Raw genomic sequence first — 12754 nt, forward strand, 5'->3', positions numbered from 1 at the left:
AAGAAAAGACGAAGGTCATATCTTAACCTAAATTTTGAAAAAGTAATACATGAGTGCAACCTCCAGTCATCTCTCCAAGTATCTTCTAAAAAGAATATTTGAATGCATTTTACATTGCATCCATCTTTGTGTAGTTCATTCAATTATCCAATCATAATTTGTTATATTATAATTTTTTTTATTAAAGAGAAGGTATAAAAATGAATATACTTGAAGCTATATCTGAGTATTACTCTTGAAAAATAAAATTAAAAAATATATATTTATTTTTCTTTTTTTTGAAAAAATAATTCTTGGTAAGACAACTAATCACCAGTAGAATGATTAGATACAATCTCCATATCTCTATCCTACAAACAAGAAATTAAAAAAATACATATATTTTTCAAAAAAATAATATTATTTTAAATAAATAAAAATATCACATGACAATATTTTATTGAACTATATTTGGATTGATAGAATGGAGAACCCAAATTTTTCTCCAAAAAGCTCAAAGTTCTCAGTAATGGCAGTCCACCAAATTGGTGGCAGCCATTGCAACAACACCCGATTTATCTCTTTTATCATCTTCAGGTGCCGGAAAGTTGAGATCCAAATCCAAACGCAACAAATTACTTCTCTGCTTTTTAGGACAACGACGCTCAATTTCACTGGAATCTCTCGAAGCTCCGCCGCAGCCACGGCGGTGGCGTCTCATGTGGCCGCCGAGGGCTTGGCCGGAAATGAACTCCGCCCCACAAACGGAGCACTCGTGGACCTTGATTCTATGATTCACCAATTTGAGCTTGTTGTAATAATCGCTTCGGCTCATACGAAGCTGATCGAATCGGTTCGAATCGTTGTTGTTCAATCGTTGTTGCTGCTGTTTATAGGTCGACGCTGTGCCGGAGATCGGTTTATGGTTGTCGGCGGCGGCCATGGCGGCGTTCTTGTGGCTGGACCGATGGCCACCTAAGGCTTGAAATGATGGGAATGTTCGGTGGCAGGTTTTGCACTCGTATGCACAACAATCCGCTGCCTTGCTGGCACCTATGATTTAAATTAAGGACAAATTACAGTAATGTTTAAATTTTAGAATGTTTCTAATAAAATTTTAAAAATACATTTTTAGTCTTGAGTTTTCTAGATAAATGTGTTTGACTATTAGAATTTTAAATTAGTCATTTTTAGTCTATAAATTTTTAATAATAGTTTTAAAAAGTCTTCTTCATTAACAAAATTGACATGTCTGTCCAAATAAATTATTTAAATATTGATGTGGCTTCTAACTAAATTATGATTTGGATTTAAATTTGTCTCGAGCAACCCACATCAATGTTTAAATAATCTACTTGGACATATCTGTTAATTGAAACAGTTAATGAAGATGGTCTTTTAAATTTATTATTGAAAACTTAAGGACTAAAAATGGTTAATATGAAACTTGAGGAACCAAAAGCACCAATTCCAAAAAATTTAGGGACTAAAAAGGTATTTCCCCCTAAAATTTAATGTGATATTTGTTCTTAAATTTACAAATTTTTCAGGGCTATTTTTAAATATAGAAAAATAAATCAAAATATTTACAAATATAGCTAAATGTCATTGTCATTGATAAACTAGTATCATCTATTGCTAATAGACATTGATAGTTGTGGATAGAATGTGACATTTTGCTGTATTTAAAAATATTTTAAATAATTTTTTATTTAAAATAATTTTCTAATTTGTTAATAGATTGTCAACATATTAAATATTTTTAAAAAATTTAATAGATCGATTAGATAATCCAATTACGTGTTTGATAATAATTTTTTTCAATTTTAACTTTAAATCTGTGAAGTCAAGACGAACATAGCTCTATTGACATGCGATGTGTTAACAACCAAAAAATTTGAAATTCAAACTCCCCACTATACCTAAAAAAAAGTTTATGTTTGTGAATATATGGAAATGTAGAATAATTTAGTATGTGCAAAATTGAAAATGGTAAGACTTATCACATACTTTTTAAATTTAAGAAATAGTAAATCTCATTTAGTAATTATTTTGATTCTTATTTGTAGGTTTTGAAAATTAAGCTTATAAACATCACTTTCACCTCTAAATGTCTTGTTTTATTGCCTACCTTTTATCAATGTTTTTGTTTATTTTTGTTTTTAAAATTTGACTAAGATTTTAAATCATTTATTTAAGAAATATACAAATTAAAACATTAAGAGAAAGTAGACTTAATTTTGAAAATCTAAAAATAAAAAATTAAATGACACTGAACATACATCTTTCTTAGTTCAACAAAATGTGGAATGAGAAGATTTAAATCTCAAAAGTATATGCTTTTAACTTGCTAGGCCACTAAATTTTTAGGAACATATCAATCACAAAATTAGAATTTGTTAAAAAATCAAATTGGACATTTTTGTTAAATATATATATATATATATATATATATATATATATATATGCTATTTCTTTATTTGAGAAAATATATTTGGTATTTATTTTTTTACTCGTTACAATTTCAGTTAAATAAAAACTTATCCATTTATTTTATATTAGACAAATACCAAGTCATGAAACCCAAACTTATAATTTAACTTTAAAAAGTGGAAACTTTTTCATCAAAAAAATTGTTAATATTTTAACATTTAGTGAAATTTTTACAAGTAAAAAAATGTCAAACTGTTTACAGAAATGGTAAAAAAGAACACTGATAAACATCGTAAACTTCTATCAACCTCTATCAGCATCTATCAAAGAATATTAAAATATTATTTTATATAAATAATGTTCTTTATTTTTCTATTTTTGAAAATCTCTCTAACAAATATAAAGAATTTTCTAAGTAAAAAAACCAATAAAATTATGACCTTATATACTTTCATAAACACAAAACCAAAATCCGTTTATTTCAAATTTCATATTCAAGTATGATCTTATTTACTTTCCTTATTAAAAAAACCCCCCATATTTGATTTTCTAGGAAGCTAAAAATGGAGAGACGCATAATTACCATTTTGCCCTTCTGGGTCTCTGAAGAATTTTCCCAAGGAAGAAGAGGGTTGAGAATTAGCTGGTAAGCCTTGAGCAAGAAGGATGAGGCAATTCGCCACATCTTCGTCGTCATCGTCGTTGTCGTCATTGCTACGACCACCGTCTCGACCATTGGAAGAAGAGGAAGAAGAGAAATTTATGAAGCTGTGGCATTGACCAAGAAGCTCACAATTTGGTAATTCACTAAAATAATTAGGACTCATCTGCAATTTTTGAGTCTTAGTTCTCTTTTCTTTTGCTATCAAAATCTGATCTTCTTGACCCACTTATATATATATATATATATATTTCAAGTCAAAAGGCTAACAAAAAGAACAGTGAATCTGAGTTAGACTGCCTATCTTTGTTGATGGGAAGTTCAAGTTTAGAGAGAAAGAGAGAGTTATAACAGAAAAAATTGCAAATTTAGAAAGAAAAATTTGGTGAATGATTTGGAAATTAGAGAGGAAGGACAATGAAGTTTTTCCAACTCTTTTTGTTTAAAAAAATAAAATAAAAAAATAAAAAAACCATCATTTTCTCATTCATACACCTCAACATTTAATTCTTCAATTCTATGATATCTCCATTTATTTTATATGAATTAGTCAACTATTTGATAGAGTAATAATCATGCGAGTGTATGAAAATGTTATTAGGATTTTAGTATGTTTCAGAATTAAGGATTAATGAGTAAAGATAAGTTGAGTTGGAACTACCTAATTTGGCTTTGTATTAATTGAAAATAGTATGGACTTTCATACATTTGTTTTTATTTAGCAAATCTTAAATTCTAATTAAGGGCATAAACAAGTAGATTCAACTTAATTTTTGGTCAAAATTAACGTGGAAGAGATTATCTATAAAGTTACGAGATCAAAATTCGATTCTAAAATAATGACTTTTTCAATAGATTGATGATCAATAAAAGTAACTCATGAATCAAAAAGTTATCGAAGTAGTTTTTTTTTTTTTTTTTTTTTGGTTGCAACCCCTCTTGCAATCTTCTATGTTTGCAAATGAAATATAGTAAATTTTGATAGAACATTTGTTTGTTTAAAATATTCATTAAAGTGAGTTGATATACTTGATAGAATGATAAAGAGTATGAAATGTGAATAAGAGTGTTGTAAATCATTTTATAAAGTTTGGTTGTATGATGTCAAATAATTAAGAATCAATAACCAATTTTACAAGGCAACAATTCTTTTAACAAAAAATAAAAAATAAAAAAATGTGGAGACATCTATAGTTAATTAAAATTACTATGTTAAGACGGTAGAAATTTATTGTCATATTCAATCATTACAAAGTCTAAGAAGTTAAGAACCATAAAGAAAAAAAGATTATGAAAATAGGTATGGTACTGTCTATAGACGTTTTGCACCAAATTAGCTTCCAAAAATTTATAATATCATGAGAATGAACTTGTAGCAAGTTAGTTGGTTGACTTATTTCTTAATCGTTCAAATAAGGACCACAAGACATTATACTATATAGTGCTAAGTTGAGATCAACCAATAAGGCACGAGGTACAAAATTTAAGTGTCAAAATAAGTCATTTACTATTTTATTAAAAGAATCGACTTTTATTTTATCACTTGTATAATATGACAGCGAGTTATATCAATTAAAATAGATTTGACTTTTAAATAGAACGAATTAATTTTTTTTTTACAAAAAGATAAATAAAATAAATAAAAATATGGAATAGGGATGGAGATTGCATCACCCATATGAGTGTTTTTCTCAAAGAAGCCCATTGGTTAGCATTTGATGGGTTGGCAATGGGCCTAAAGTTGCCCACTTCACTTGCCTCATTTTACACAAGTTTTTCAACAAGTGATCTCTTGTGATGATGTAAAACTTTCTTTCTTGATATGATTAATTTGTGAGAAATGTTTAGTAAATAATTGTAAAATACTATTACAATGTATGAAATAAATAACTTTCATATATATTCTCTCTTTTATGTGGATTTTTTGGTCTCTAAAATGTTCCAACTTTACAATTTCTCAACTAAAAAATGTTTTAACATCATTTTGAAACAAAACCTAATGGATTAAAAAACACTTTTTGTTCTAAACATTTATGGAAGTAATAATTTGATCCTTGATTTTTCGAATAAAAAAAAAAATTAGTCCATATATTTTAAAATTTATAACAACTTAATTTTTCAAAAAAAGAAAAACAAAACCCACATCATGAAAAAAAAAATTTATCAAATTTTATCATGTCATGACTTCGTATAAAGTACATGTTTAGAAGTGATTTTAAAATTATTAAAATCATTGTTCTCATGTACAAATCGCTATAAAAAATGCTTTAATCACTCATATCTAATTTTACACTTTTAAATGCAATTTTCGTATCATCAAAATTAGTTTTGAATGATTAAAACTATGTTTCAAAACATTTTGTAAATGTCAGAAATGATTTTAACCATCTTTATATATATATTTTACATTTAATTAATCTATGTACATAAGTAGGAAATCTCATTAGATCCAAATAGTAATTTTCATATACTAAACTGTTACAAATTTTAAAATACAGAAACTAAATGATTACATAATAAAGTTTATTTACAAAAATCAGAGACTGAAGGACTAAATTATTAAAAAAAAAAAAAAAAAAAATGTACAAAGACTAAATCATAAAATAAAATTAAAAGATTAAAATGATTACTTTTAACCAGCTACAACCATGTTCAGATAGCACAAAAGGTCTCTCTTTTTCTTCGTGGGATGTTTCCGATTCCGCCAATCCTATTAGAAGGAAGAACCCCGGGCTAAAGAAAATGTACAATCCAACTAACTCTATATTTCATTTTTATTCACTATATAATATAGTGAGAAGCTTTTTTTTACCTAATCATAGAAGGAAGCTCATTTTTTTTTTTTTTTTTTTATTATTATTATTATTATTATTATCATAGCCTAAATACATATTTTATATGTGAGACAAATATGTTGTCATTTTCAAGTTGTGTGAAGTGAGGTCATAATTTGGAAATAGGGCATCATGATGAGCATGTGGGGTTGGATGGTAAAGCCAAACGCGCTTTCAAGAAAGTTGAGTCCTATTTTTGCATACTTTCAATGCTTTATTTTTTCTTTTTTTTCTTTTTTTTTTTTGGCTTTCCTTTGCTACTATATCATTTCTAACTAGAAAATTAACCAAAATAAATAAATACTTTGGCTCCAATGGGATTTTCTTTTTTTCTTTTTTCTTTTTTCATTTTTCATTTTTTTTCTTTTAATGATCCTAAAAAGGACACTATGAAATTGTAAAATCAAACCATTAACAAGTTTTTTTTTTTAAAAAAATAGTCAAATTCAATCTAATCGACCTTAGTTGTCATCAAACATATTTATCACTTGTGGGTATATTAGTCAATCGATGATATGAACACAAACCATACTTCGCTCTCTTGAAAAAGAAAAAAAAAACTCCTATTTATTGATTATGTCCTCGTGCTCAGAATCAAATCACTTGCTGTGTAACCCGTTATGCCGCCAATTTTTCAAATTCCCTTGGTTTTTTTTTACTCTTCCATTTTAGAAAATGTGTTGAGACTCTTATTTTCTCGAAAAGAAACTCACAGTTTTAAAATCTCATTAAAAACTCCTATTCTGATTTCATAAGTTGAGACCTACCGAATCAATACATTCATACTTGCTCAACAACTTAAATTCATCTCCAAGTATAGCTTCAAAAAAGAAATAGAAAAGCTTCAAATCATTCAGATGTTACATAATATAGAATACATCTTTGAAGAATCAAAGAACATAAATTCTTTCTATCATTTTGTAATGTCTAAGATAGTATTTACAAAACCAACAGAGATTCATCCTCGCCTAACATGTTGAGTAAAAGTATACTTTATAACTACACACTTCTACATTTCTACTCATTTCATCTCCTTTTTCATATCATGTAGACCATAATGAAAAATTGACATAACGCAAACGCAATCAATAACTCTATCTTAACTAGCATCAATAAACGAAAAACTTCACGAAAAATCGCAATGATAACAAGAATAAAAATCTCATTGAGTTTTCAATCTCTAACTAGACTTTGAACAGAAACCTAACATGCATGGAATTAACTTTTAGTATGTTTAACCAACTAAATGTTGGGTTAATTCTGTCCCCTTTTGCACAAAGGCCAAATTTTGAATGCTTTAATAATGAAGGGGAATCTAGAAAGATTGTTGCACTAATTAAAGCCACAACATACCCACTATGAATGGTGGGGATCTCCAAATACTTGAGAGACAAAGGCAGAATCTTTGTGAAGATCTATCCCTTTGCATGTAATAATCATAATTCATCTCTTAAAACAGAGCAAAAGCAGCAAAAGGGCCCAATATAATGGCTAAAAAGTACACAAAAATGAACTCTAAATCTCAACATTCAGCAACAAAGTTTGGATTTTCATTAGTAATAAAAGTTATATGGTACAGAACTGAAAAATGATCCATAAACAAAGCCATGGTTTTTCTTTGAATTTATGGCATTTGCAGCATCACAAAAAATTTGTTCCAAGTACTTTGTACTTGGAACAAAGTGAATGAGAATTTCCCCCTTTTTCTTCTTTTCAACCCACGTTTTTTTTTTTTTTTTGGTGTAATTGTGATTTGAAAGAGAATGAAACAAACAAACTCCAAATTACAAATCTCACAATCACAGCAAAAAGAAAAAAAAGATGACAATAAATTAAGTAGATGGGCATTGAAAAGAACTAGAGAGAATGAGGAATCAAAGTCATTGAGACTATTACTAAATCACTTTTTGATGCTTGTGAGAATGTTGAGAGAAATCAGACAGAAATGAATGGCTTCTTTTTCTAATGTCAATGGGTGAGCTTTGAGCTGGGGGCTGTGAAGGGCGAGCTGAGATGATCACTGGCGGGATGTCACCCGAGTCGACGAGTGGTGGCGGGTGCTGCCAGTGAGGCAGCGGCCCGGCAAGGAGGAGGTTCTGAAGAAGAGGGCCAGCTTCAATCACTGCCTGCAGAAGCTTGCCTTTTTGTGGCAATGGCTTCTCACAGGCATTTTTCCAAACAGTTGGTGGGAGTTCTTGAGATAATAATGGCTTTTCATTCTCACAGGCATTTTTCCAAACAGTGGAGGGGAGTTCTTGGGATAACAATGGCTTTTCATTCTCACAGGCATTTTCCCAAACAGTTGGTAGGTGTTGTTTTGATAACAACGTCTCTCCCACAATTGGGTCAGTTTGAGAAGATTGAATTGCATTATCATCAGAATCAGAACAAGCAAAGATCTTACTAGAATCACTATCACTTTGTGGAGTGACTTCGTGTTCTTGAATTTTGTGTTGATCAAGCAGAAACAAGTTTTCATACATTAACTTCCCACATTTTGCTTCAACTTCATCTTTCTCTTTAATTGCTCTGTTGAGAAGATCTCTCAAGTTCATAATTTCACATTCTCTCCTCAAAATCTCCTCCTTTGCTGACATGATTGTTGTTTCAAGCTCCAAAGTTGTGTACAAAAGAGCATGCTTCAGCTCTTCCATTCCCTGCAAAATTTGAATCAGATTACTAATTTAGAACAAAACCCAGAAACAGAATCATGCCAAAATGGAAACAGGGTTTGTGAATTAGATACCCACATCTTCTTGATGAGTGCAGAATTCCCAACTAAGAGATGTGCATTCAGCCTCCATTAATTGAATTGAAGTGAGAAATTTAGAAGAATTTGAGGATGAAGGAGATAGAGAAAAGTTTCTGTGGATTTTTGTTGCTATTGATAGAGGAGAATTGTTAGCATTCCTCTGTCATTTTTTTTTCCTCCTTTTTCACTTTTTGTGTGATGGGTCTTTCAGTCTCACTAATTAGGCTATTTATAGAACAATTATATTCATTATAATAAAGAGAAAAAAAAGAGGAAAAAAAAAAGGAAGAGATTTAATTATTATCTAATTAAAAAGAAAAGAAAAGAAAAAACATTTAGACTTTTTTTGGAAAAATAAGTTCAACTCGTGAATACATGTTGGGATATAATTGTACTCTTAAGCTTTATTTTCTATCCATTTTTAGTTGACAAAAACATGGTCCATTTGTAATTATTTTTTTAATTCGTCCCTTATTTAATTACAATTTGTTACCTGATAATTTTAATTTTACTTTTACTTTTTAAAATTTAAAATTAGTTGAAAGCATAGAATTGAAATTGAACAATTTGAATGATAAAAACCAAAATCGAACAAATTTTAAAGTATAGAGACAAAAATAGTATTTTAACCTATAGTTTTCTATTGTGTGATTGAAATAAAATGGTATATTAACTTTGAAGTTTGTGTTTGTTTAGTTCTTCAATCTTTTAAAAGTATTTAGGTTTAAATACTATTTTGGTTCTGTAATTTTGGTTTTTGTTCATTTTGGTATTTGTATTTTTAAAATATTCAATTTAATCCTTGTACTTTCAACTTTGGTTCATTTTTGTCTCTATACTTTCAAGATGTTCATTTTGGTCCTACTACTTTCAATTTTGGTTCATTTTGATCATTTAAGAATGAAAATGAATAGGTCAAAATGATCATTTTTTTAGAGTACAATGACCAAAATGAACATTTTGAAAGTACTAGGATCAAAATGAATCAAAATTGAAAGTATGGAGCCAAAATAAACCTTTTGAAAGTATAGAGACCAAAATGAACAAAAACCAAAAGTTTAGAGACTAAACTAGTTTTTTTTTAATTAATGTTTTTTAATATATAATGACAAAAATAGGGTTGGAGGGAAAGTATTCCCAAAAATAGGTTTTTAAATCATGTAATGGGTACACGAGTCCCTGTCTATCTGGCACGCGCAGCCATGGCAGTTAGGCACGCGCAGTCTGCCATGGCAGTCATGCAGAGTTGACTGAGGAAATCGTGTATCTGGTACACGATTACCTTAAGTTGTGTACCCGGTACACGACTTCCTCTCCGTTAAATCGCCGCCCGCCCCTTCTTCTTCCTCACCGAGACCTTCTGTCTTTCTTCTTCCTCACCGAAACCTTCGAACCAACCTTGCTCCATTTTTCTTTCTACCTTTCGAAAATTCCGAAATCTTGCTTCTTTTGCTCGATTTTCCTCACCGAAATCTTCCAAAATTCCGATTTTGCTCGATTTTCCTCACTAAGTCCTCCATTTGTTCGTCCGTCCAAAATCATCTGAACGCTTATGTGGTAAAATTCTTTCTCTAGTTGTTTTTCAATATATAATCGTCTGAACTTAGATCTTATATTTTTTTTATTTGTTTGGGCTGATTTAAACTTAGAAATATATGAATTTGTTGGGCTGATCTTATATATATTTGTTGGGTTGATCTTATATGTATATGTTTGTAAATCTTAAATCTTAGATCTTATATTTTTTTTATTTGTTTGGGCTGATTTAAATTTAGAAATACATGTATGTTAAACTTAGAAATATATGAATTTGTTGGGTTGATCTTATATGTATTTGTTGGACTGAATATGTTTATAAATCTTAAATCTTAGATCTTATATTTTTTTTATTTGTTTGGGCTGATTTAAACTTAGAAATATATGTATGTTAAACTTAGAAATACATGAATTTGTTGGGTTGATCTTATATGTATTTGTTGGGCTGAATATGTTTATAAATCTTAAATCTTAGATCTTATATTTTTTTTTTTATTTGTTTGGGCTGATTTAGAAAATATATGTATGTTAAACTTAGAAATATATGAATTTGTTGGGCTGATCTTATATGTATTTGTTAGATTGATCTTATATGTATATGTTTATAAATCTTAAATCATAGATCTTATATTTTTTTTATTTGTTTGGGCTGATTTAAACTTAGAAATATATGTATGTTAAACTTAGAAATACATGAATTTGTTGGGTTGATCTTATATGTATTTGTTGGGCTGAATATGTTTATAAATCTTAAATCTTAGATCTTATATTTTTTTTTTATTTGTTTGGGCTGATTTAGAAAATATATGTATGTTAAACTTAGAAATATATGAATTTGTTGGGCTGATCTTATATGTATTTGTTAGATTGATCTTATATGTATATGTTTATAAATCTTAAATCATAGATCTTATATTTTTTTTATTTGTTTGGGCCGATTTAAACTTAGAAATATATGTATGTTAAACTTAGAAATATATATATTTGTTGAGCTAAGTATATGTTTATAAATCTTAAATATTAGATCTTATATTTTTTTTATTTGTTTGGGCTGATTTAAATATATAGTTTATAAATATTATATTTAAACTTAGAAATTGGATTTTGTTGGGTTGACATATTAACATTTTTTTTGTCAACTATAAAAAATCATAATAAATATGTTGATGCATCCTGAAGATTTAGTTATTCTTGAACCTGTAAATGATGGAGATAGTGACATTGACGTTGAAGTTGATGAATTATTTGGAAACGATAGTGGTGAACATGATCTTGAGTTGGTACCGTCGGAAATGTTCACCCAAATAGATTGGAAATGACAAATTCAACGTGTGAACTAGGGTCTACTTTAGAGGAAATGAATATAGGTGTAGATAACTATAGTTTAATACAAAAATGAATGTTGTTTAATACCAAAGAAGATTTACTGCTTGCTGTAAAAAAATATTGTGTGATAGAACACTACGAATTTGTCATAGTGAAATCAAATCAGGATCTTTGGTATGTTAAATGTAAATCATGGAGTGAGGTTATGCTTGGAGGTTACGGGCATGTCGGCGTAAAACTCATGGAATGTTCAAAATCACCAAACTTCAAGGAGAACACTCATGTTTGTTTTCAGAATTGACACAGGATCATTCACAACTTGATTCAAATTTCATGAGTATTGAAATTCAAAATTTGGTTAGAGTTGATCCTGGAGTAACTGTGGCCCTACTCCAAGAAGCCATTAAAAAACAACATGGCTATAATGTCAATTATAAACAGGTGTGGCAAGCCAAAAGAAAAGTGTTGATTGTTGTGTTTGACGATTGGAGAAATCATATTCGGAGGTTCCGTATTGGTTGAGTGCTCTTGTTCATTACAATCCAGGAACACGAACAGATTGGTTTGTACCAAGTACGACTATTTTTGGACGAGTTTTTGGTCTTTTGGTCCTGCAAAAGAAGGGTTCAACCATTGTAGGCCATTAATCCATATTGATGGAACTCATCTCTACGGAAAGTATAAGGGAAAATTATTGACACCCTTATCTATTGATATAAACGGACATATATTTCCCCTTTCTTTTGCTATCGTTGAAGGTGAGAATTCGTCTAGTTGGTCATGGTTTTTGTGGGCATTGCGTGAATATGTTACCCAAAGAGAGGGTATTTGCTTGATTTCTGATAGACATAAGGGAATTTTTGCTGCAATTAAATGAAGTAATTGGTTGGAGTGAACCATCGTACTATCTTCGCTATGTTGCCAGTAATTACAAAACAAAATACAAATCAAAGCAACTAAAAAATTTGGTGTTTAAAGTCGGAAATCAACACCAAAGGCGTTCATTCGGTGCATGAAAAAATTGAAACCATTGCATCCTGAATGTCTTGAATTTTTTTCAAATATTGACTTAGAAAAATGGACACAATCACACGATGATAGGTACCGCTATGGGTGGATGACAAGCAATGCAGCTGAATGCATGAACAGTGTTTTCAAATGTGCTAGAATGTTACCAATTACAGGCCCCAGATTATCGTCCACTTAGTGCCATGTATTGTTTCATTTATATAT

General features: G+C 29.4%; 2 protein-coding genes across 3 annotated transcripts; both read right to left on the reverse strand.

Annotated features, from left to right (window-relative positions):
• Window positions 1-237: 237 nt before the first annotated feature.
• LOC120076169 (C2H2-type zinc finger family protein) lies at window positions 238-3517 on the reverse strand. Its single transcript, XM_039029937.2, has 2 exons — window positions 2996-3517; window positions 238-1032 (listed from the first exon to the last, which is right to left on the reverse strand). Exons 1-2 carry the CDS (start codon window positions 3237-3239, stop codon window positions 503-505), a joined length of 774 nt encoding a protein of 257 aa, XP_038885865.2. The 5' UTR covers window positions 3240-3517; the 3' UTR covers window positions 238-502.
• Window positions 3518-7435: 3918 nt separating this feature from the next.
• On the reverse strand, window positions 7436-8888 carry LOC120075878 (uncharacterized). Of its 2 annotated transcripts, none has more exons than XM_039029610.2 (2): window positions 8658-8888; window positions 7436-8564 (listed from the first exon to the last, which is right to left on the reverse strand). In XM_039029610.2, the coding sequence occupies exons 1-2, from the start codon at window positions 8709-8711 to the stop codon at window positions 7803-7805; spliced, it is 816 nt and encodes a 271-aa protein (XP_038885538.1). In that variant the 5' UTR covers window positions 8712-8888; the 3' UTR covers window positions 7436-7802. The 2 variants fall into 2 exon arrangements, with proteins under 2 accessions (XP_038885538.1, XP_038885539.1); XM_039029611.2 differs by having other exon boundaries at window positions 8654-8884.
• Window positions 8889-12754: the final 3866 nt, after the last annotated feature.

The sequence above is a fragment of the Benincasa hispida genome, chromosome 4 (genome assembly GCF_027475165.1).
Source record: "Benincasa hispida cultivar pf3 chromosome 4, pf3_genome.v1.1, whole genome shotgun sequence".
Taxonomy (NCBI): domain Eukaryota; kingdom Viridiplantae; phylum Streptophyta; class Magnoliopsida; order Cucurbitales; family Cucurbitaceae; genus Benincasa; species Benincasa hispida.

Bases quoted from the DNA above. Each gene is read 5' to 3' on its own strand.
- LOC120076169 (XM_039029937.2), bottom strand. From the start codon at position 3,239: ATGAGTCCTAATTATTTTAGTGAATTACCAAATTGTGAGCTTCTTGGT. The intron at 1,033-2,995 runs GTAATTATGCGT...TTTAAATCATAG, and splicing joins AGACCCAGAAGGGCAAAATG to GTGCCAGCAAGGCAGCGGAT.
- LOC120075878 (XM_039029610.2), bottom strand. From the start codon at position 8,711: ATGGAGGCTGAATGCACATCTCTTAGTTGGGAATTCTGCACTCATCAA. The intron at 8,565-8,657 runs GTGGGTATCTAA...CAAATTTTGCAG, and splicing joins TCTGCACTCATCAAGAAGAT to GGAATGGAAGAGCTGAAGCA.